The sequence below is a fragment of the Haliotis rufescens genome, unplaced genomic scaffold (assembly GCF_023055435.1).
Source record: "Haliotis rufescens isolate VD_foot unplaced genomic scaffold, xgHalRufe1.0.p SCAF_25, whole genome shotgun sequence".
Lineage (NCBI taxonomy): Eukaryota > Metazoa > Mollusca > Gastropoda > Lepetellida > Haliotidae > Haliotis > Haliotis rufescens.
Window position 1 is genome coordinate 7981291 of NW_025963946.1, and position 25765 is coordinate 8007055.

A 25765-nucleotide genomic window follows, 5' to 3' on the forward strand; every position below is an offset into this window, starting at 1 on the left:
ATCCTAGATAGAAGCTAGGAAGCTCATGTCATATTCCTAGCAGATGGTAGTTTAGTGGTGAAAGTGTTCCCCAGGTTCGATTCCCTTGATTGATATACACTGTGAAGCCCTTTTTCAAATGTGTGTGTGTGTGTGTGTGTGTGTGTGTGTGTGTGTGTGTGTGTGTGTGTGTGTGTGTGTGTGTGTGTGTGTGTGTGTGTGTGTGTCACTGTACTAGTCCACATTATGCAGGCTTTATAGTGATTGTCCATTGACACGACATACTGCAACGTGGATAACCTCTTCAGGCTCGTACTGATTCCGAGCATCTCTTAAGTAGGTAATTTAGACAAATTTAAATTTCCAAATCTACAGCAGTTCCTGCTAATATTGTTGTTATCATATGCATCTTGTTGTTATCATATGCATCATGGTAAAGATAGGGGTTGTTTGCTCAAAGCGCTGTGACTCCAACACTTTAACATAGATTTTACAAACTTTAATTTGAAACTACAGTATCACTGTAATGTTGTTGTTCAATATATATAGTTTATATAAAGGTTGTTGCAGTATAGCGGAAATAATGCTGACTCATACATTTTATTACGATTGTTTGTTCTGGAATCGGAATTGTTTTTGGCATAACCGGTGGTATCTGACTTCTACATATCCTTTTCAACAGTTTCTGGGATCTGAAGACAAAGGAGCCTATGCGTGTTGAATCCGGATTTATTCGACGGCAAGCAGACACAAACCACGTCGCAATCACGATAGCATCCTGGACAAGCCAGTACATTATAGGTAATATCCCTAACCACATCCCATCCACCATAGTCCAGTTTATTATGGGAGCAGTCGTCAAAGTGGTTGATTGATTGAGTATGGCTTTACGTCACTTTTAGCAATATTCCACCAATATCACCAGGTTGCGTACTTTAAGGGTGACAAAATCCTATCGTCCCGGGTTCGAATCCCTGAATACAATTTTTGACCTGCCTCACAACGTGTTTCTGTCAATATTAAACGACCACATTGGGATATAACTGACCTACTGTTCAGACGGCGTTAACACAACTCACTCACAAATCCTTCATTATTTATAAATACATTAAGTAATTCGTTACGAGACTTCATGTAGGAAATGATCATGTCCATGCATCCACGCTATTTGTAACGTTGTGCAGAGACTCGAAACGAAGCTATTGTAGTCACTACCAACTGTAGCAGATGGCTTCCGGGAATTTATCATAATAGAATTGAGATATAATATATTTGATAATCGAGAATCATTCCAACCATACGAAATATACCTTGTTGAATGTATGCTTCATGCTGTTCAGTTCAAATGTTTATATACATGGGCAGATGTTTTAGCTGTTCATCCTGAACAATCTGTTCTGAGGTATTGTATAATGTGAGTGGAAACAGGTGACACATATATGCGAGAGGCCGGAACGTTTAGGTGTTTGATCTTGTTTGAATAAATGACCAATTCGGAGTGTTAGAGGACATTTCATCCACGCCATACGTCATAGTATAAAGCTACTGGGTCATTTTCATACAGCGATTTTTGTGATTTTCGGACCCCTATGCTTTATATAGACTTATGTTATAACCTCTATCAGCAATGTTTCCGTGATACCTCACCTCTGTCAGCAATAGTTCAGCAACACCACACCTCTAGATCTGTCAATAATATTCAGTGACACCTCATCTATGTCAGCAGTGTTTAAATATTGCAGAAATGCTTTTCAAATACATTTCATGGTTTGCAATTATTAATTAAACGCCGTTTAAAGATGTCTTTACAATTTGAAAATCTGTTTCTGCGCAAGTTTGCCAAATTTGGCTTTTTTATGTGTTTTTTTTATATTTAAATGTCTTTTTGCAATAACTACTGGTACAGGAATCCAATAACACAATCAAGTAGGAAACATTTGCATCAATCGTTTACCACACAAGACCCCTACTGCGTATACATTAAGCCAAATTGCCCATACAGAAATACATTCTTTAAATACATTGGATGAGCTCCCATTCATTAAATCTCATTCTTCCTTTTGTTTTATATTTTGACGGTTTCAATATCTTACTAGCTTTTTATTTGTGATGTCGGTCATGGGTTTTATGACAGACTGTGACACGTTGTACAGAGTTGTCTCCCTTAGTCGTGACAGTATTCCATTATCGCGGAGATAATGGTCTATTACAAGTCAGAATGTGTTCGTGTTCTCGTGATAAATTTCACTTTGACTTTCTTACAACATGACACCTGTCACGCCGTCGCATACCTCAAATGGCCGCAAACCCACATCACTTACTTATGCTACTCATGCATTGACACTTGACGTTTACTCAAGGACTATTGCAACATTTCAAAACCAACTGATTTGCGATCTCGAGATAAAACGCACCACTACGTGCCTCCTTCGTGAACATTAAACACCTAACAGAATTACAGATTTCTGTGAACTTGAAGAAGGGGAGGTAATTGGCGAGGAGCTAAATGTAGTATAATAGCTTCTTCCAGTAGACGCCAGCAACGAAGGTGAACGGTGAAGGTAGCGCCTATTTAAAGGGTAAAAAAACCAGCAAATTTGATTTACGTCACCTAAAACCCTTTGTTTCTCTGCTATTACGTCTGACCTAACTCTCTTAGCTAATAAACTATAGATCTCTTTTGGAACATAGAAGTTGGTGAGTAAGTAAGAGAGCCTTACAACTTCATGGATAACACCTTCTCGTTTATTGCATGTAGCGATGTTTCGATGTAGATTCTAACATTATCTCCCATTCATTAAATCTCCTCCGTCCTTTTGTTTAATATTTAGATGGTTTCGACATAGAGACGTTTCGATGTAGATTCTTACCAAGCTTGATTACGGTATAAGAATCTACATCACGGCTTCTGTGACATAAGAAAGGAATTTGATGAGGTATGGCACAAGTAATTATTATCTTAATTAAAAGCAGTGGGCATTAATTGAAATTTAATGAAATATTTATCCAATAGATTACACAGAGTTGGAATTAATGGTCAGTCATCCGATGTAACACATTTAGCAGTCGGTGTACCCCAGGGATCTTCATTGGGTCCTCTACTTTTTCTTGTTTATATAAATGTGTCTATAAACGACAGTTTGCTGATGAAACTTCATTTGATGTAGTATTCTTAGATCACTTAACTACAAACACAATACATAATGGTGATCTTATTAAAATCGCAAAATAATCTGATTAATGGCAAGTTATTCAGTTTTCACGCAAGTGTCCACCTCTACATGGAAAACCTCTGTCCAGGAAAGGAAAGATCATTAATGAGGTAGTATACCATAAACATTTATGAGTATTATTACAAGAATATGCAGAATAGCATATCAGTAATATCACTATGAAAGCTCGTCCTATGACTAATTGCTTGGGGAGTTAAAATACTGCTGGAAAACGCTAGACACAATATATTTATCTGTTCTTTTGCCTGTTCCCGACTACAACTCCAATATATGCTGGGATTTTGTCTGTCAATAGCTGCAAGACGAGATCTTTTATTAGTTAAACTGTGTGCCCAAAGAGCCTTGATGACAATGTAATGTTTGTGCAGACATTTGTTTAACACTCTGAAGCATAATTTCTTTTTTTTCAAAAAGAATCTGCGACAATAATTTTTTTCTATACATTCCCAAACTTTATAGTTGAGGCTTAATGCTGAAATATCGGAACTTACGATCACCTTATCCCTAAGGTTGTTTGTGGAATGGGGCCCTGGGTCGCTTGACAATCGAGTATGAACAATAAAAAGTCATAATGTGAGACACAAATGTATCAACTATAAACTACAATATTAGTCCTAGTAAGCCATATTGATCGGTTTTAATGCTGGTTGACTATAGGGGAGTCTGCGTGTCAACCTGTCACAACACGGTTTACAACAGCGCCTGCGTCGACATCCGAAGCACAAGGACCCCTGGCAAATGATACTGTGATGAATGAAACCTTGTATAAATCTGGCGATCTGGCGGCACTGTCTGCAACAACTCCCTAACAGTGATGACCATGGTTGTTACGAATGTATTGTGCTGTCCTAGTATCTCCTAGCAAATTGGGACAGGGCACTATGACCATGTACGAGAGACGATTATCCCCGAGTTGATTATATTATCACTAAAATAATAAGAATAAGATGCAAACGAAAATGTTAATAGTGCCATGTCAGTGGAGCTCACCTGTGGGATTATCGTCAACAATTTACAATTTCACAAATGAGACAGACTTGACAAAAGTTGCTGCATTCTTGATATTCAACTAGTTGCTGCCCAGATAAAGAAAAGTAACATCTAATTTTACGGGAAAGAAGATTACATTTTGAGAAAACCTAGGAACATGGTCAAAACACAAATTTCAATCAATGAATTGTCTTGTCCAGTTTTGATTATTGATAGATCACTTACAAAAAGTTGGAATATTACTGAGTGCGGCTTCATAACCAATTAACAAATGAACAAACAAACAAACATACATACAAATGACTACGTTTATTAGGGAACAATTATGTTGTCTTCTTTCTGAATGCGGCGTTAAACAACATTGTCAAAAGTAATGAGTTTGTTGACGTCATAACACCACCAGTAACATTAAACAGAGTTCATAATGCCACGTGCAACATCCACGGGCGCCCAGACCTCATCTCCAGCCTTGACCACCAGTGACACAAGCATCAGCTACATTATCGTGCCGTATCCAGAAGCAACTTCTCCACGTGGCTATACAGAGGGCAGTGTGCAACACGTTCCAAGCATTTTCAATCGTGTCCAGAACATCTAGGTTCAATTGACTTGTGCATTGGCCTTGCCAGTCTTAACTAGATGCAGCGTCATAGTCATGGTAGGGAAATATATATTGACGATCGGCAACCGTGTGAGAAGGGTCATATCCACTGAAAGTCTTGTCTCTGGACTTGGATGCTTGTCACGGAGTATAGCTCCAATGATCAGGGGTGGCATAAAATAAGAATAAAGTATTAAAGAAAACGTGGTTACATGTTCACAAGTTTATTAATTGACAATAGAAGATAGGATAAACCCAGTCTGCGCTGACACAGACCACATCACCGCAAAAATACCAGTTTAACCAACCAACTGTATTACAGCAATAACAACTAGAGTAGGTCACGTGATGGCGGCCAAACAGCTGACACATCATCACTGAAGAACAAAACATGTCGAATACTAGTGTCATGAAGATCTCTCCACCTCAGTATTTCAGACAGTGAGTGTCTTTCGAACATTTAACACAATCGTACAGAACTTTGATGACGAATAAAAGTAAGAAAAAGTGTGAAAATACTAAAACAACGAAAACAAAGTGCGCGAAATCTCCGACACCTGCCATTGAAAATGTAAACAAAGACACAGAAGTGAGTGATGTGGGTAGAGTCATATCAGAGAGTCTGAATTTGTTATCTGGACAAAATATGGACCTACCGCAACCACAGCCAGTGCAATCGGTCCCCAGCCATGACGGGATGTGGACCCCACCCTAACACTACCTACCCTACATGTCGACACATAGTCAAGGGGCCCCCCAAGGGTTTGGTCATCTGACACCTCAGGCAAATCAACTGCTTGAGTTGACAAGTAAAATGAACTTGGTTCTCTCTAAACTTGACAAACTAGATCTGGTGGAAAGTGCAGAGCATGACATTAACACTAAAATTTCACAAATGGGACGGAAAATAGAGAATACTGATAACAAGCTTCAACGTCTCCAGGAAAGTGTGGATTTTATGAACGCACAGTATGATGAGGTGCTAAAAGAACAACAGCAGACAAAAGACCTGACAAAAGCAATAGAAAAGAAACAAGCATTAGAAACAGCGTATCTTAAAGAGGAAATAGGAAAAAATATACACTGTATTGATACACTATCCAAGAACTTGCATGATACAAGGGAAGAAATGTTGGACCTACAATGGAGGGGGATGAGAAACAATCTGCTATTCAGTGGTATAGAAGAGGAGGATCAGGAGAACACAGAAGAGAAACTGAGAACCTTCATCAGAGACAAGCTGAAGATCGAAGAGGAGATAGTGTTTGAAAGAGTGCATCGTCTCGGACCACATCGTCCTTCCCGGATTCGCCCCGTTATTGCGCGTTTTCTCGAGAGACTATGAGAGCTGCTCACCGTCAAACTTAAAAGGAACAAGGTATGGTGTGAACGAGCAACTACCGAAAGAGTAATATGAACGTCGTAAGAGACTCTTACCAATTTACAGACGAGCCAGGCAGAACCAGGAAAATGCTAAACTTGTCAGAGACAAACTATTTAATAATGGAGAAAGAGGATTCCCTGAAGGAAACAGCCCTCGCTACTAGTACAGTCAAGGAGATCATGCACCCGGACCTCATCATACAGATGTAAATAGAGAATATGCTGCTACTCCTCGTTATAACAACGTAAACAAAGGGGGACACAAATGTGATTTGCAGATTAGCAATGATGTTATTTTAACGCAACAGGTAAACTGTCTCTTTATAAATTTATGTGGACTCAAGTCAAAATTGTTATCACCAGAGTTTTGTGAATTTATTGAACGTTTTGAAATTTTGTGTTTTGCTGAGAGTAAGCCTGATTGCTATGATACTGTAGAATTACCTAATTACAAATCCTTTAGTTACCCAAGGATACAACGTCAATCAGTACGCTCAGGGGGGATTATAGTGTGTAATAAAAATGACATTGTTGACAGTGTTATCGTGAACCATACAAGGATGAACATGTACTTTCGGTACAGATACATTTGCCTCAACACAAGAATATCATGCTTGGTACTATATATATACCACCTGAAGGATCACCTTACTTTACACCAGAATGTTTCACAAACTTAGAAAATGATATAATTGATTATAGAAATCATGATAATATTATTGTAATGCTTGGTGATTTCAATGCAAGAACTAACAATAAGTCGGATATCATTAATGTTGATGATACAGACACAAAATATATAAACATACCTGATGAGTTATTGGAAGAAATGCTAGATCAACATATACTGAGTGAACATGGAATGACAAAAGATAGGTGCTCTATGGATACTGGGCATGTGAACAATCATGGTAACACACTTTTGGGTTTGTGTAAAAATAATAATTTATTTATTCACAATGGAAGAATAGGAAGTGATAAGTCTATAGGAAAAGTAACATGCAAAGGTACAAGTGTGGTGGACTACTCAATTTCAACATATGATGCTGTTCAGTACATATCAGATTTCACAGTACATGAATTTGATCCCTTATTTTCAGATGTACATAGTGCAATCTCTCTCACACTGAACATACCACCAATAACCATAGACACTGAACCTCACAACACCACACCCATTCAAAACAAAACTAGGAAATGGAACAAAAGACTATCTCAGGAATATACTGCTGCTGTCAACACAGATGAAATTAATCACATCAACCAGCAACTTATAGAGGTAGGATTCGGTGAAAACAAAGAAAATAGCCTTAATAACATTGTGGAATAAATTAAGTGAAATTTTCATCAAGGCAGCTAAAGATACATTTGGAACTTACACCATCAGGGAATCGAACACTGTAAAACATGTTAAATTAATTAAACCATGGTTTGGCAAAGAGTGCAAAATAGCACGAGGGAAGTACCAGAAGGCCAGGACATTTTTTAATAAAGATAAAACAACGCAAAATAAATTGAGGCTCGTAAACGAAAGCAGAACATATAAAAAGACTCTTGTCAAATATAGTAGACTCCATAGAGATGTGTAGCAAAAGAAGATAGATAACCTGCAACAACATGACACTAAATCTTTCTGGAAATTGTTAAAACGTGGAACAAGAAATGATAAATCACCACCTATTGATGAGCTTTTTGAATATTTTAGGGCACAGAATGAAAATAGTGAGATTGAAACAGATACGAACATTGACTTTAATACAGACTCTCATGATACTGTTCTGAATCAGCCAATAACAACACCTGAAATATTGCATGCTATATCACAGCTGAAACACAACAAGGCAAGTGGAATAGACAACATCATAAATGAATATATCACAAGTACACAACATATTATGCTTAAAACTTATGAACTTTTGTTTAACAAGATACTTGACAGTGGACATTTCCCAACAACATGGCTAAAAGGAATCATAAAACCAATTTACAAAAACAAAGGAGACATTAATAATCCAGAAAATTACCGGCCTATTACATTAGTCAGTTGTCTGAGTAAACTATTCACCTCGGTTCTAAATAACAGACTTACCACATTTTTGGACTCAATAGATGCTATATCAGAAGTGCAAGCAGGATTTAGGAAGGGATACTCGACAATGGATCACATATTTACTCTTTATAGCCTATAAGACATCTTGAAGAATCGAAAACAAAAATTATTCTGTTGTTTTATTGACTTTGAAAAAGCATTTGACAATATTTGGAGAATTGGACTTTGGGGTAAACTTATTAAAGAAGGTATACACGGTAAATGTCTACAAGTTATCCTAAATATGTATAAAGGAATTAAATCATGTGTGACTAACAAAGATGAAACAAGTCCAATGTTCTCATGTACTAAAGGTGTCAGACAGGAAGAGAACTTATCACCTCTTCTTTTCTCCATCTTCCTAAATGACCTTGAACCTTTTCTTATATCTCAAGAATGTGAAGGTATAACTGTTAATAATGACTGCCAATTATAACTACATCAATAGTTCTTTTTGCATTATTATACGCCGATGACACAGTACTAATAGCAAAATGTAAGGAAGACCTACAGAAGACTACCATGGATTCACACAATACTGTAAACACTGGAAATTGAATATTAACGTAAAAAAGTCCCAAGTAAAAATTTTTGGAGTAATCAAGAAACACTACGAAACCAAATTCTCTCTGTGCAAAAAACATTTAGAAAACGTTAAATCATACAAATACTTAGGTATTATATTTAATAAAAACTGTACATTTAATGTAAACAATAAAGAACTGTGTGAGAAGGCAGCAAGGGCAGTCCATTTTATCTTAACAAAAACTAGATATTATAACTTATCTATAAGTTGTCAGTTAAAACTATTTGATGCTATTGTTCTACCAATTTCCATATATGGATGTGAAGTATGGGGGTTTGAAAATTTATCAATGATTGAAAATGTACATTTATCTTTTTTAAGAAAACTAATTCCTGTAAAGAAAAGTACACCTTTATATATGATATACGGCGAAACAGGCCGAAAACCTCTGTATATTACTGTCATGACAAGAACCATCACTTTTTGGGGAAGATTGCTATCTGGAAAAGCCACCAAACTTTCATTAATTGTGTATAAAAATTTGTATTATAACTACACTGTAAATAATCAACACCAAAATTGGCTAAAGTTTGTTAAACATATTCTTGTTATGACAGGTAATAACAATGTTTGGATAAATCAGTCATTTTCATCAGTTGATTGGCTTACATGTGTGATTAGAACTTGTTTGAAAGATCAGTTTATACAACGGTGGAATTCTGATGTCACAAATTCAAGTAAAGGAAAATTTTAAAAAGTCATTAAAGATAATATCTCACTGGAAACATATCTGTGCAATTTACCAAAACGAGTGTACATACCACTACTACTTTTCAGAACTTCTTGCCATTATTTACCGATTGAATGTGGAAGATGGAATCACACCCCTTTATTAGATAGAAAGTGTACTGTTTGTAAAAGCCAAGACATTGCGGATGAATATCATTATATTTTTAAATGTGAATATTTTAAAGAAGTAAGACAATTATACATACCAAAGACTCTTATTGTACATCCATCTATGTTTAAACTACAACAGATGTTTCATTGTAAAAAATAATATCTTCTTGAAAAAATTATCAAAATATTGTAAAATAGTAATGGCTACATTTAAATTACTATTAAAGCTGCCATCACTATTATACGTCACATCTCCTGTTAAACCTCAACATGCTACTTTTTGTAGCCTTGGGCGTAATAAAGTTCTGTTCTGTTCTGTTCTGTAGCTAAAACAACCAGATGCAAAGACAGAAAAGTAAGTCAATTCGGCTGCGACCAATTAACAACTGAGTCAACTCTCCGCTCTTGTGAGTGAATAACCTAGGCTGAGTAAAATAACGAAAAATAAACACTGAGGCCCCATCCCTAAAATAAGTCACTTACACTACAAAATAGACGATTATGTCGGAATATCCACTAGTCTTAATCGACTGAAGTCTCAGTCACTTTGACTGAACAAGAAAATTCTAAAGTTCCCAAATACCTAGTTAATCAGGGGAAGGATTACTAGAAAAACCGAGTATTGAGCTTAGAAATCAAGGGAAGGCTGATCATCCACGAATTACTAGAAAAAGGAGTATTACAAACCCTAGTAACTAAGTTTGTCTCAGTACAACCAGACTAAGTCAGAATCTAGATCGACATATCCTCAAACCTACTTACGGACGAAACTGACGTGTTTCAACCGTGACTACTTCAGTTGCGAGACAATCGTGAACGATTTAACGAAGTCTGGTGGGTGAAGATTGAGGTCTAGAAAGACTTTAGATATACAGCGCGCGTGCCGGTCGGAGGTGACAACCTCTTCTGGACCGTCGGGGAACTGACTGAGGCACCAAGTCAGTGTATCACTAGACTGTGACATGGGTAAATTTGATCTACGGCGACACTAAATTATTGAGACAAGTCGTAGATATTTCAATGCGTGTGCAACCGTAGCAGATCAAGGGTGATGTAAGAGGACAAGTTCAGGGGACTCTTTTGAAAAAAGTACACTTCGTTGTATTGACATACCAGCATATATGGTCCGCCACATCCAATTTAAACCCCTACGTACCCCCTTTCGAAATCCCGACCACCTCCGTGATCTAGTTGATAGAACATTACCCCAGAGAGCAGAAGGTCTTAAAGACGTTAAATGATGGTACTTGTTATCAAATCTGGCGATCGGCACTAACAGGCTAAAACAAGTACTGGTCGGATCGGGGTCAGTGTAATGTGTCTGAGTTGGGTATTAATGTTAAAATGTTTATCAGTGCGCTGGCACTATAAAATCGGCAGGAGTCCACATTCAATGCCACATCAAACCCCATTTCACCTCATTTTCTAAAACCAGATTAAATAGGACTTGGGAAATCTTAATAATTGAATGTAGAAAAAGATCAATCATTGCCACACACTAATGGACGTTTCCGAGTTGAATTAATATTGCACTCAGTGATTAGTTTTCGAGTTAAACATTGATTTAACTTTGTTATATTTTGAAAAGGACGCCAAAGTCAGTAAAATTTCAGCCAAATCAAGGCTGTCGACCTCAAATGGACTCTTGCCAAGGCAAAACCAGGGTTTTGAAACCTAAGCAATGATCTGTCCCGTCGGATCGTCTGTTAGTTTATCGCCACATTCAGCAATAGTACTGCTACATGACGGCGGTCAATAATCAAGTCTTGGTCAGACAATTTAGTGACTGACATCGTGAATATTGATCCACGCAATTGGGATACAAGGCATGCAGTCAAACCAAGTCCCCGAGCCTGATCATCCCATCCAATTTAGCTGCATATTAACCCTGTTACTGGAGACCTATATTCTTGCCGGGATTCACCGCGTGTGATGATGGGAAGTACTGCTTCAAGTTTTGAACTGCATTTTCATTAAGAAAGCAGCAATTGGAAATATATGTTGTTACCTGTGTAAGCAGACGTACATGTGCAGGAGTCCAGAACTGTCACAGATTCCCTTTATTATTTATTATTTTTATCATAGCGACCATTTGGGGACAAACTTTGTCTGAAAGAACATTAACTTCCAGAGGCTAATTACCTTTAGCCATGGCATGTATATGTCTAGAATCACTTAACTGCCATTATTTATAAGATGCCTATCCCAATTGTTGATCCCTAGTGACACCAACACAACAACCACTGCCTTTATCTCCTGATACATATACAAAAAACTTGTACCGCAAGCCATCTGCTCCATGTTGTTAGTTCCTACAGAGAACCGTAAAGTAATACCTTGCGTATGGAAACCAAAAAAGAAGTGAGTAAAGCTCACATACCCCCGTTATCCCCGCTGGTCAATAGTAAATATAACATATGTTATATTTGGGATAACACTTTCTTAGTAAAGTACAGATTCTAGTCCTTTTTGGGGTTGAATCCCGTCCGGGATTGGAACCCACACCTGCCAGGGTGAGGCACCTAATCGCCAGCACACAAAGTCAGCGATCTAACCCACTCAGCCACCGAGGCTTCCACAAAATGAAAGTCCGACAACTGGTAGTCTAGATCACGTATTTTGAGTACCCCCTGACGAGTGTAATGAAATATTACATATTTCTAACTGATTTTAACTTTAATGTTTTAAAAACTAAGATTGAGTTCCAGTGACAATTGACCCCCCCACCCCCCCACCCCCAATCTCCCATGTTACCAGTGTACCATGAAGGTGATCACCATGGACACCTTTGAATAAAAAAGGACCAGAAATTGTTGATATAATAACACATAAAAAATGGAACAATATCATATAAGAAAATCAATGAATTAATAATTTCCATCTAGCCTTAACAGATATGGTAAAGAATTCATAAATTCAAACTAACACAAAGCACAGATACTTTTGATGATCTACATGAGTGGAAACAATTTTGGAAAATATATTAGCTATACAAAAACTCTACCCAAAATTTATGTTTCACCATGATTCTATGGAAACGGCAAAAATAAAAAAATCAGAATCTTCAAACTAGCAAAAAACACAAGTACTCATTGTGGTTAATGTGTGTAGAAAGTATGGTGAAGCTAGGGTGCATAGTTAAAAAGATATAGGCCGTACAAAACACCCACCCTAAAAGTTTAAGTTTCTTAATATTTCCATGGAAACGGCAAAAACTAAAAAGTTCAGAATCTTCAAACTAGCAAACGGCACAAGTACTCATTGTGGTAAATGTGTGTAGAAAGTTTGGTGAAGCTACGGTGCATGGTTAAAAAGATATGGGCCGTACAAAACACCCACCCTAAAAGTTTAAGTTTAAGTTTAATCAGTAATATTCCAGCTATATGCCGGTGGTCTGTAAATAATCGAGTCTAGATTTGGACCAGGCAATCTAGTGCTTCATATCATGAGCATGGATCTACGCAATTGGGATACGATGACATGCAACAATCAAGTCAGGGAGTCTGACCCGTTAGTCGCCTCTTACAACAAGCATGGGTTGCTGAAGACATATTCTAGCCCGGATCTTCAAGGGTCTCGTAGGTTTTATGAAAACTGTCTTCAGTTACAGCCTATATAACTTTCAGTTTTCCTCCTATATTAGCATAAAGGCAGCCATACAACTACCATGCTGTTGAACTTTATTTAAGTTGTATCATATAATGTCTGTCTGATGTGTTGTCTTAAGACATTTACCACATTGGTGAAACCCATGATCACGGATATGGTGGGGGCATATCTGAAAAGATAATCAAGGTGAACCAGAATCCGAAACCATGATGGAATGTTTCCTGGCACGCCAAAGTGGACGTAACTGTGGTCAAGTGTGCCTCAAACGAGTGGGACAACGGTGCCTCCTGTGAAGTTGTAACGACTGCTGATTATCGTACGGGTGTTCTAATGGACTCATTCACTCAAAAGTAATCTCCATTTATGAGGATCCATGTAACCTCCTGTACACTGGCACAACAGCTGCACATACTGAACCTGCGATAAGACATCCACCTGTACAAAATAGACAATATGTCAGTAAACTGCTGCCTATGATCCATATCTGCAAAATGGAACATGTATTTGCTGTTGATACTGAATTGTCGTTTTTACGAACAAAACGACTATACAGCGTGATTGTAATGCCCATTAATACACAAATAAATCGCATGAAACCACACTATTGTTTCTGGGCTCTAGGTTTGTGTATCGACAGCATCCTGTCTGATGTCTTACCTCCAAAGAAGTAAGTGTTATCGTAGACCTTACTGCTTTCATAGATGATACCTGAAAGAAAAGGGAAGGTATGTTGCATTTCTATTCATCAAAGTATATCTTGAATATTTTTATCCGTTGCTAATGTTAAAACACACATACATAAACACAATCCCAGAATTTCTTCTTGCACTCTATCTGTGTTAGTAAAGGCTAAATTATAAATACATTTAACTGAGGCGCGTAATTATGAATGAAATGTTGCTCTTTGTTAAATAATGTAGGTTCATGATAAATTTTTTAGCTAATATAGCGGGGAAAAACAAAAAGTTGTGGTACGAGTTGAAAGCGCTAGTCAATTAAAACTGTGTTGAATCTTACTTTGACTATTACTATATTTTGCCTGAGAGTTACAACTTTACTGTGCTCTCTCTCTCTCTCTCTCTCTCTCTCTCTCTCTCTCTCTCTCTCTCTATATATATATATATATATATATATCCAAGGTATGATATCTCCACTGACCACCCATGCTTTGTTGCAGAAGTGCCGTAATCTTCTCAATCTCACTTAGCACTATCTCAGCACAGATTGTATCTCTTGGTGTAATTTGAATGGACGGCTATATTCAGGCAAAATCTTTTGAATCGGTCTTAAAAGTTATGACCGCGAATGGATCCAGAGTATGTATAATAAACTTTTCAGCATGGTAAATTCGTTATTGTGTATTTAGTTACCGTATACCTAGTCATATTAGGTGACGCCTCGTCCAATATTTTTCTACGAATATGACACCGTTTTTACGGCAACTAAAGACATCATAACTAATAGTATAATCGATGGCCATTCAATACCCTTCAGAAGATAATCCAGCATCCTGAAACCTTAATCCAAAATGGCATCAATAAAGTCTTACTTGCTACAGGTGGACCAAGAATATATCCGATTCCTATGGCGAAATTAGCTACTCCAAATCCAACAGCGAGATTAGCTACCCCTACACATTCCACAGTCATTGGGCTGATGATAGAATGAAGGCCTCCCCCATACAGGCCATACAAGGCGCTGAACACCATCTGCAGAGAATAGGTGTGTGAGTAAAGCGGGAACACCAGAGCCAGGATTCCTATTATTCCCAGACAGCTAACATGGAGCAAGATGATACTTACATCCTTGTCGTTTGATATCATGCCTGTGAATATTCTCGACACAAGGCTAGTCAGACCCATTGCGGTGAAGAGATTTGCGGACTGAATGCGAGTGCTGCTCTTAGAGTAAGCATAATTTGGCAGATGGAAAAGGATAGCATTTTCACCCAGACCTAAGAACATCAGACTGATGTTGTAGAAAAGAAATCCATTCGCTGTTATCAGAGGCATGTTTCTTTTAACATAACTCCACCATCTTTTTTGCAAGTTTGAATTAAGAGTGTTGGAATGTAAAAGTGTTGAATCTGTTTTCATGTTGTTTTCTTTTTCTACGATCAAAAAACGATTTCTTGAATATTTTCTTTCCTCGCAACTCCCTGGTTTCTTTTCGGTCACCTTGATTTGATTATTGTCCTGCATATTATGGTCATCCAAACCATTCCTCCTATTGTCAATAAAGTCAGATTTTACACCAGCATCACAGTGCTCCTGTTCTTCCGTCAAGTTACTCGATTCATCCTGATGTTTGTTACCTTCAACAAAGAGCGTGACTGACTGGTAATCATGCAGTTGATCTGGGACGATAACGTTGACTGTAGCTTGTTGTCTTGGCCTCATCAGAGATCCTGCGACACAGAGGTGACTCCCTATGGCAGCAAAGATGAGAAACGAACCACTGAGAGAATAGGTTTTTAGTAATATGGCAACTAAAGGGCCTCCAGCAAACAATCCCATGGCGGTTCCGGCTGTCGAGACGCCAAATGCAAGAGGGAGGCGTTTTTCAAAGTAGAGTCCAGGTATGGTACCTGCTGCATTTATTGCTAGACCTGCTCCCAAACCTGGAAAGCAGTAAAAAAAAGGTTAGGAAGACCAAGAGAAGTGTTATGTATTTTGTAGTTATGTACAGGTATAGCATACTTCGAGACGGGGGCACTGTACATTTAACCCGCTTCATCAGTCAATCACTAATTTGAGTAATATATTTATGTTTGATATAGATATTTCTCTTGCATTCATTCTCTCTATTGTTGTCTCGCGTTATTTCTCAAATGATAAATGCATTGTGGTGACTTCTTCCTGATCCATTTCATATCGAATATAATATGTTTGAACGAAATCGCCTAATAATATTATAATGTCTAATTTTAAAGTAATGAATAAAAAAAGTTTAGATATAGATTTTCCTCGCACATTCTGTCTTTCTAATGATATTATGAAGTCTTCTTTTACCTGTCAGGATGCCATTCGTGAACAAAAGACCATTGACGCTCTTTATAAAGGACGATACACACAGACCAATCAGAACCAACGTTCCTGCAAGACAGGAAGCCGCTTTGCAGCCAAATCTGCTTGTAAAAACTCCAGCTATAGGACCTGAGAGAAAAACGGTCAATTTATTGATGAGGTTTTTGCAGAATACAAGTTATCCAGCAAAAAAATATTAATAGTTAGATTCTTTATCGTTGATAACTTCTTAATTCTAAAGGGCAAAGTGAAAAATATGATTGTGATTTTTTTGCGAATATCAATTAACCTACATGTATTGAGTCAATAATTTATTTCCAAGGGGAAAAGAATTCGTAGCATTAGGAGAAAAAGTTTAAATGTCCATGTGAAAGTGCTGAAATCACATGCTCCGTAATTGGTCTCCAAACCAAACATATTTGGGCAACGATGCAGCGGTGCATGACAAAGTTTTCATTTGCTGATTTGTGATTCTTGGTTGCTACACATCTTCCTACATTGTTGAAAGTGTAAAACGGGACCTTTGATCTTGAAAATGTGAACAATTAGAATAATTAACAATCTGTAACAAGGTCTTTGAAAGACATTTAGAAGTGATATACATAAGGAAGAGAATATATGGATGTCAACTTCTTTATTATGAGGAACACAACGTTTTGGAGTATATGCTTACTCCTTCATCAGATGAAAGAATGCCATCAGGCAGAGAGCATTTATATGTACATGTACGGACAACATGAGTGAGTGAGTATGGTTTTACGCCACTTTTAGCAATATTCCAGCAATATAACGGCGGGGGACGCCAGAAATGGGCTTCACACATTGTACCCATGTCGGGAATCGAACCCGGGTCTTCGGGGTGACGAGCGAACGCTTTAACCACTAACCTACCCGACCGCCCCTGTAAGGACAACAAAAATTAATAAGATAACGAAAGGTGGAAACAAATAAATGGTTATCACCTATCAGCGCCAATCATCTGTTGGCTAACAAGGGAAGCCAACAGATGATTGGAGTTGATAGGTGATAACTCTTTGTTTTTTTCAACCTTAGTTACCTGATTAATTGTTTTGTACTTACATGTAAATATATGCTCTCTGCCTCATAATCCCGATCGTGTTTGTTTAAGATAGGGGGTCATATCAAAAAACTGTACGGGACAAGAGAACAATTTGTGACACAAAGATACACAATAGATACGTTTTTCCATCACATCTCAAATTTACACAAGTCACAGTCCAAAAAGTGAAACAGTATTGTCATAATCGTTAACTGGTTTCTCTTCTACCCCCTATTGGTATGGTCTTCGTTTCGAAACATCTTCTTGGGTGGCATCAAACTAACTTGATTGTGATCGCAGTGTTATCCTGCTCATTCTCCACTTTCTCAATGAATTTGTACGGATTTGGATGCCACCCCTCGAGATGATCTGTTGACGTCGACTCACTACTCAATTACATATTATTGTGCTTTGTGACAAAGTCATCTTGAGTGTTTTGTGTTGGTTGGGCATTCTCTTTAGGAACATTTCCAATGAATGAAATTGTCTTAATCATGACATTGTATTCGGCAATAATCAAGTGGAATTAACTATTTCTTGTGTGTAATATGATTCCTTTTATAGCCCAAATCGTACTAAATGATTAATATGTTCACTCACTCACAGATACATAAGTTTTCATTCAGTACAGTGTATGAGTTGTGTCATTATATTTTGTGAGATATTCGCCAATTAGTTGTATCATAATCCCTGTGTTGTTGTCTTACCGATCCCCACGCTTGGGTGAATTTATACCGACAGCAAAAGCGCGTGGAACACCGGGAACTCATTTTAACCCCAGTTATGGAAATCCCCTCAGTGGCGGCATGTTTCGTTTGGGGGACAATTTAGCCTGTTTTTAATCGTATGTCGTTTGGTCAAGCCTTTGTGAATAGGTATGTCCTAAAGTATTAAAATCTACAAAGTTGCTCTACCTACCTGACAACGTGGTCGTTCCAACCAAAGTGGAGCCGATCCAAGATGTCCGCGAAAGGTCATTTTCTACCTCTTCCAAGATGGCGGTGTTGAATACGCCAGGCGAATATAACAACATCCCTATGATGAAGTTGGAAAAGGTTGCAGCAAGCAGAACAACCCAGGCATATCCACTGTCAGTATCCTTGAGTTGTCTTGTATCCATGGCAAATGTACCCCTTTGTTCGTTGGCGCTGAAAATCACACCAAGGAAATACAACTGCAGACAGTGAGTGCGTTAGAAATTCATCATGCCATATTCATATATGTAGTTTTCGTTAGATTCATTGTGACCTCCACAAGGTTTTAAAAGCTATACGCAGGACAAGTGTATGTTTTGAGGATTACAAAGTTAATAAAACGTTATTTGAGAGGCACTGCAGTCGTTAAGCCCCGCACTCTGTGTGTCCACCATTGCCATGAATGACTGCACAACATCCTCTGTGAAACCTGTGAATGACACTAAATAAATTGCTTCAGATTATGTGACACTTGTTGATGCTGATGTTAACATCTGTCTAGCTCATCCCACGGATAATCAATTGCGTTGAGATCTGGTGACATTGACGGCCATTACAGTACGTTTATGTTCTGAGATCTCGGGCAATCAGTAATCATCATGTGTGGGGAAGAACATCGTCATGCCGTACCATAGCGCCTGCTGCTTGCAAAGATGGAGAGACGTTTATTCATGAATGAAGGCCACATGGCCCAGAGTTCATTTACATGAATAATGTATACTATGCACACGCACATATTTTCTTAAAACAAACGTTAATATGTTTTACATTTGGATTTACATAGGTAAGTGTCTTTTTAAATATATGGACAGATTTTTGACAACAGAATCATTTCTGATAGATAGAAGACTGATAAATTTAGGAACAGATGGTTGCACATGGTAACATTTTGGAATTAAATTTACTCTACTACTTTTATAATAAGTACAAATTAACAAAAAAGGGTATTCATTTTCTATTTCATAGCGGTTACATTTCGTACATAAACTTAACGATGACTCTGTGGTTGTATTAAATCGAGTTTTCTGTACATTCAGATTAAGGCTTAAACAACAGAATTTACATATAGCTCTAAGAAGATCTCTTTCACATGCTAAAGTATACGGATATTTTACTGGTTCGAGTAATGTTTATAAGATCAAGGAAAGAGTAATTGGTGATTTTGTAATGCCAGTTTTGGAATTCTATAACTTAACATTGTTGTTTGAATATAACCATGAAGCATTTCATATCGCCGCAATCCTGAGACAACCACACATATGGTACCCAGTTTGAAACAATAATTGTCTTACAAAGGAAACCCATTTAGTTTGACCATTGTCGTCAAATGCTTTTAACATATGGTAACAGGCATACGGATATCCTGTTTCATGTAATCTAAGTAGTACTTAATACAATGACGGTAATAGTCTATACACAATGATGTTCTTCCTAGCTCTTCTAGAATTGCATTTGTTGATGTTCTTACCAATGCTTTATCTATAAGCACATCCCCATATTTCTGACCCATATAAAAGAACAGGAGCAATCTTTGAATCAAATATTTTAGCAGCAGTAGAAAATTGGAGAGATGTGAATTTCTTTATCATATTTAACACAGGAAAAGTCGCTTTCCTTGCTTGAATAGCTAGTGTATCACATGCTTTAGTCCAAACAAGCCTTGAGGGGATAGTAGACCAAGGTTTTGAAATATGATACAACTTCAATTTGCAAAACTTTATAAAAACATTTCTCAGTTTTCCTCAGATAACCACCCTTTCTAAAAACTATGACTTTTGTCTTATCGAAATTAACGTCAAGGCCCCATTTGTCGCAATAAGAGTCATAAGCATCTAGTTTTCTCTGAAGTCGAATTACACAATCGTCGATAAGAGTGACATCATCAGCAAATAATAATAACATGATTTCATCAAAATTATCTTTCACAAATATGCCTCTTAGACCATTAGCCCTTAGCTCCATTTCACGTACAAAGTCGTTTATAAAAAAGTATAAAAAGAACAGGACTCAACATGCATCCTTGTCGGGACGTTCTCCACGATAACGTGTACCTGTGAAGTTGCCTATGATATGAACAAGATCTGATCGTCACCCATAAGAGATGGCCTCCCACATTATGACACTTCCTGTACTTTTTGTAAGCAACGTCCTTTATAATGCTCATTCCATCGCAGATACACACAGATCTACCCATCTATTCTTTGAAGAAGGAACATGTTTACGGCACAATGCAAAACCTTGCACCAAGGTTTGGCCCCCTTATTAAATCGTCTAACCCCCTCCCACCACCCCTGCACGACCCCCACCCGCGACAAATACTGATGCAGGGGTAGTTACGATGAATAAGAACCTGCCGAAACAATGGACATAGCGCACTCTTGTGATATAAGCTTTAGATACTACGGAGGAAATTGATTAAACCTAAGCAGAGTCACACCTTATGGTGTGGCACACAGTGGCAACCTCTGTACCAAGCCGACCCTCTAACAATGCCTCGCGTGTATTAAAAGGCTCTCCACTGGATGACACTAAATTCGAATCAAGGAACAGTAACTTGTTAGACGAATTGATGTCATACGGCAAGAATGAGTAACACATCTCCCTGTTTACAAGAACTTGCGTCACAAGAACGTTCCTATACTTAAGTTGTCACAAAACCTACTTCCCAGAGATAATGAGTCCAGCAACATTGCACTGCGCCCTCATTACATGACCTTGTTTATTTCACCAATGTGTTCATGCCAAGTTATGAAGAAGCGGCTCAAAAACTCTGTGGTGTTACACAGAGTGGCAACCTCTGTTGTGTTACACAGAGTGGCAACCTCTGTTGCAGGCCATCACTGAAACATTGCCTCACGTCCAATTCATTAAAGTCTCTCCAAATCGCTTATTCTGAATCAAGGAACAGTAACTTGTCAGATAAATTGATGTCAGAGGTCAAGGAAATCAACACATCTTCACATGTTCCTACATTCTTGTTGTTACCAAACCTATTTCGAGCAATATTGAACTGAACTCTCATTACATGACCTTGTTTATAGGGATCAGTTTCAAACATACCAGTCAGAACGTAGGTAATATAGGGATCAGTTACAAACATACTACAGTCAGAACGTAGGTAATATAGGGATCAGTTTCAAACATACCACAGTCAGAACGTAGGTAATATAGGGATCAGTTTCAAACATACCACAGTCAGAACGTAGGTAATATAGGGATCAGTTTCAAACATACCACAGTCAGAACGTAGGTAATATAGGGATCAGTTTCAAACATACCACAGGCAAGCGTAGTTAATATAGGGATCAGTTTCAAACATACCACAGTCAGAACGTAGGTAATATAGGGATCAGTTTCAAACATACCACAGTCAGAACGTAGGTAATATAGGAATCAGTTACAAACATACCACAGTCAGAACGTAGGTAATATCGGGATCAGTTACAAACATACCACAGTCAGAACGTAGGTAATATAGGGATCAGTTTCAAACATACCACAGTCAGAACGTAGGTTATATAGGGATCAGTTTCAAACATACCACAGTCAGAACGTAGGTAATATAGGAATCAGTTATAAACATACCACAGTCAGAACGTAGGTAATATCGGGATCAGTTACAAACATACCACAGTCAGAACGTAGGTAATATAGGGATCAGTTTCAAACATACCACAGTCAGAACGTAGGTAATATAGGGATCAGTTTCAAACATACCACAGGCAGAGCGTAGTTAATATAGGGATCAGTTTCAAACATACCACAGTCAGAACGTAGGTAATATAGGGATCAGTTTCAAACATACCACAGTCAGAACGTAGGTAATATAGGAATCAGTTATAAACATACCACAGTCAGAACGTAGGTAATATCGGGATCAGTTACAAACATACCACAGTCAGAACGTAGGTAATATAGGGATCAGTTTCAAACATACCACAGGCAGAGCGTAGTTAATATAGGGATCAGTTTCAAACATACCACAGTCAGAACGTAGGTAATATAGGGATCAGTTTCAAACATACCACAGTCAGAACGTAGGTAATATAGGAATCAGTTATAAACATACCACAGTCAGAACGTAGGTAATATCGGGATCAGTTACAAACATACCACAGTCAGAACGTAGGTAATATAGGGATCAGTTTCAAACATACCACAGTCAGAACGTAGGTAATATGGGGATCAGTTTCAAACATACCACAGTCAGCAGGGGGCTTCTTTTCTGTGCTTATACAAGACGTATTGTGTCATCCAATCCCTGAACCTTCAGTACATTAGGCTTTCCGCCTATATATAGAGATTTAGGTCGCCTGACAACCCACATACCGTTCAAAGCTACCTCAAATACTCTAGGGCTACTGCTCTTTCAAAACGTCTTGTTGTTGTTGAACACTTTTAATATGAACGCTACTATGGTTTCGTTATTACCACAACAATACATGTATAGCGATCGCTAATTAAGTAAAGCATATAACATCAGCAGTTATCCTGTTCACCGATTTTAATGCAGGGCGGTACATAATGACATGATTACGTAAACTGGCACTTTGTTGGAAGTGGCTAGGCATGAATAATATTGAAATATTGCGATATACAGTCAAACAACTTGATCCCGAAATCCTGGGGACGATATAAAAAGATCAACCTCATAACTGTCCGACCTAGCCATCAGACAACAGAAAACAAACTTACACAATTTGTCACACCTATATGCATGTTATTCAATGTATGCAATACCCGTGAAGATCCAGGGTAGAATAGGTCTTCAGCAACCTATGCTTGTCATGAGAGGCGACTAACGGGATCGGGTGGTCAGGCTCGCTGACTTGGTTGATGCGTGTCATCGTATCTCGATTGCGTGGATCGATGCTCATGATATCTATCACTGGATTGTCTGGTCCAGGCTCGATTTTTTTAAGACCGCCATCATATAGCTGGAATATTGCTGAGTGCGACGTTAAACAACAAACAAACATCATTTATGGTAAACAATAACTTCCTCCAATATACGAAGGCTCAAGTATTAGCCTTACATAAATCATTTTATCAAAACACATATTCCCAAATAAAAACATTCCGTGGTATTTCCGGACCCGTGAAGATACGGGGTAGACTAGGTCTTCAGTAACCCATGCTTGCCGTCAAAGGTGGCAATGTTTGTCGTAAGCGGCGGCTGACGGGATCGGGTGGTCAGACTCTCTGCCATGGTTGATGCATGTTATCGCATTCCATTTGCGTAGATCGATGCTCATGATGTCAATCACTGGATTGTCTGGTCCAGACTCGATTACTTACAGACCGCTGTCATTTATCTGTAATATTGCTGAGTGCGGCGTTAAACAACAAACAAACAAACAAACAAGCCAAATTAGCTATTTCAGTGGCATCACACCTGTGCACAAGGAATAAATAAATATGTTGTTCTGTACATTGAGGGTTACTGTAGGGGTCATTACTGTGATAATATTGTACGATGAATGAATATCAGGTGATGCTAATTGGGGGCTACTACATGTATTTAGGTCACACAGTACAGTAGCAGTAATGTGATGGTGATAAGTGGCTACACACCAGCTTGCTTATAATGTGAATCGGGCCATCACGGCTAATGCACAGTTCCGACGGGCGTCACGAAACTTCGCCTCCTATGGATACTTTTGCTATGAAATGGGGTTTAACGTCGCGTCACTTATATAGCGACGTGCATGTACGTGTGTGTGTGTAGCTTACTCAACCGCCGGTATTACTGCCTGTCGCTAAATGGGCCATAAGGGTGTGGGTGTGTGTGTGTGTGTTGGGGGGGGGGGGGGGGGGGGGGAGGTGTGACGCATGGAGGGTGTCTCCTTTCCTATTACCATGAGTTAGTAACTGTTATCACGCGAGTGTGTCCGTGAGTGTGTCCTGTATTTAGAATAAAGATTGTATTCAGCAAGTCTTGGCCCCAAACAAAAACACACAAGCGTGACAACCTATTTCACATCACAAATGCCGGATAATCAATACACGTCGTGTGAATAAATAACGTTGCACAACTCCCAATTAAATAATAAATGAAATGTGACTTTGCTGTACATTTGAGGTGGGATGGTTGATAAAACATGCACTTACGATATTTCTCTCTCTTTTCTAGCGAGTGATGCTGCACGGCCTGTTATTATCCAAAGTGCTATGGCTGGTGCATTATGAGCTCTCTGTACAACTGGATCGTGATCGCTTGGCTTCCAGGCAGCAGCTTTAGGTTTTCATGTGACAGGGTTCTGCGCTCACGATTGAACATACACAGTGTACGGAGCTTCTGGATAGACCTGCCAACGGGACGTCACGATAACGCATCCGTTTGATTGGCTCGTGTTAATTTGATGATACTCGATATTACAGTTTAGTTTCTGTGGACTGTGGAGGGCTAAGCAAGCCCAGTCGACACATCTGTATGTTCATTTATCCAACTGGCAAGAGATGTTATCGGGTAATACACTCTTCAAAAAACAAACGCACAGGTAGTATGTAGTTCATTCAACCTGACTACACAAAAACTCCGGTATATATATTGGATATATGTTATTCGACAAACGGTGCGTCAAAACGCAGCCATTGTCGATTTGCAGTGTCTTAAACGGCTTTGTTTTCACACTTGTTCAAAAATGTCATGGAGGAAATCAATAAAGCAAAATGCAGGTGCAAGTTGTATCTTTTGTACTTTGTACTTTGTACACTTTTGCTAGTGGCTATAAAAAGGCAAGCATAAGCCAATAATTTGTCATTCAATTGCCAACATTTTGTTCGAAAATGCCGAGACTCAGCGCTGCCGATCGGAACATCGCCATAGGATGTATCCAAAGAGGGGAATTGCAGTCTTCTGTTGCACGCCTCTTCAACGTCCACCACAGCACCATTTGCCGCCTTTGTGGCTGATACACACAGTTTAATTCCACTGCAGAGCGTCCGAGAACCGGCCGACCAAGAGTTACCACCCCTGCACAGGATCGCTACATTCGACTGTTCCACCTCCGTCATCGCAATGCCACAGCTACGGAGACTGTAGGGGGGGAGGGGGGGGGGGGGGGGGGGGGGGGGGACGCATGGAGGGTGTCTCCTTTGCTATTACCATGGATTAGTAACTGTTATCACGCGAGTGTGTTCGCGAGTGTGTCCTGTATTTGGAATAAACATTGTATTCAGCAAGTCTTGGCCCCAAACACAAACACACAAGCGTGACAACCTATTTCACATCACAAATGCCGGATATTCAATACACGTCGTGTGAATAAATAACGATGCACAGCTCTCAACTGAATAATAAATGAAATGTGACTTTGCTGTACATTTGAGGTGGGATGATTGCTAAAACATGCACTTACGATATTTCTCTCTCTTTCTAGCGAGTGATGCTGC

The 25765-nt window shown here is 38.6% G+C and overlaps 1 protein-coding gene across 1 annotated transcript; it reads right to left on the reverse strand.

The window, feature by feature from the left end:
- Window positions 1–13161: 13161 nt before the first annotated feature.
- On the reverse strand, window positions 13162–24586 carry LOC124141372 (monocarboxylate transporter 9-like). Its single transcript, XM_046509374.2, has 6 exons — window positions 24482–24586; window positions 18315–18544; window positions 16322–16465; window positions 14860–15930; window positions 13968–14018; window positions 13162–13745 (listed from the first exon to the last, which is right to left on the reverse strand). The coding sequence occupies exons 2-6, from the start codon at window positions 18514–18516 to the stop codon at window positions 13672–13674; spliced, it is 1542 nt and encodes a 513-aa protein (XP_046365330.2). The 5' UTR covers window positions 18517–18544; window positions 24482–24586; the 3' UTR covers window positions 13162–13671.
- Between the last annotated feature and the right edge of the window lie 1179 nt (window positions 24587–25765).

Coding starts and splice junctions, on each gene's coding strand:
- LOC124141372 (XM_046509374.2), bottom strand. CDS start 18,516: ATGGATACAAGACAACTCAAGGATACTGACAGTGGATATGCCTGGGTT. Junction 14,019..14,859: donor TCTTGGTCCACCTGTAGCAA/GTAAGACTTTAT, acceptor CTTTTCTTTCAG/GTATCATCTATGAAAGCAGT. Junction 13,746..13,967: donor TAACACTTACTTCTTTGGAG/GTAAGACATCAG, acceptor TATTTTGTACAG/GTGGATGTCTTATCGCAGGT.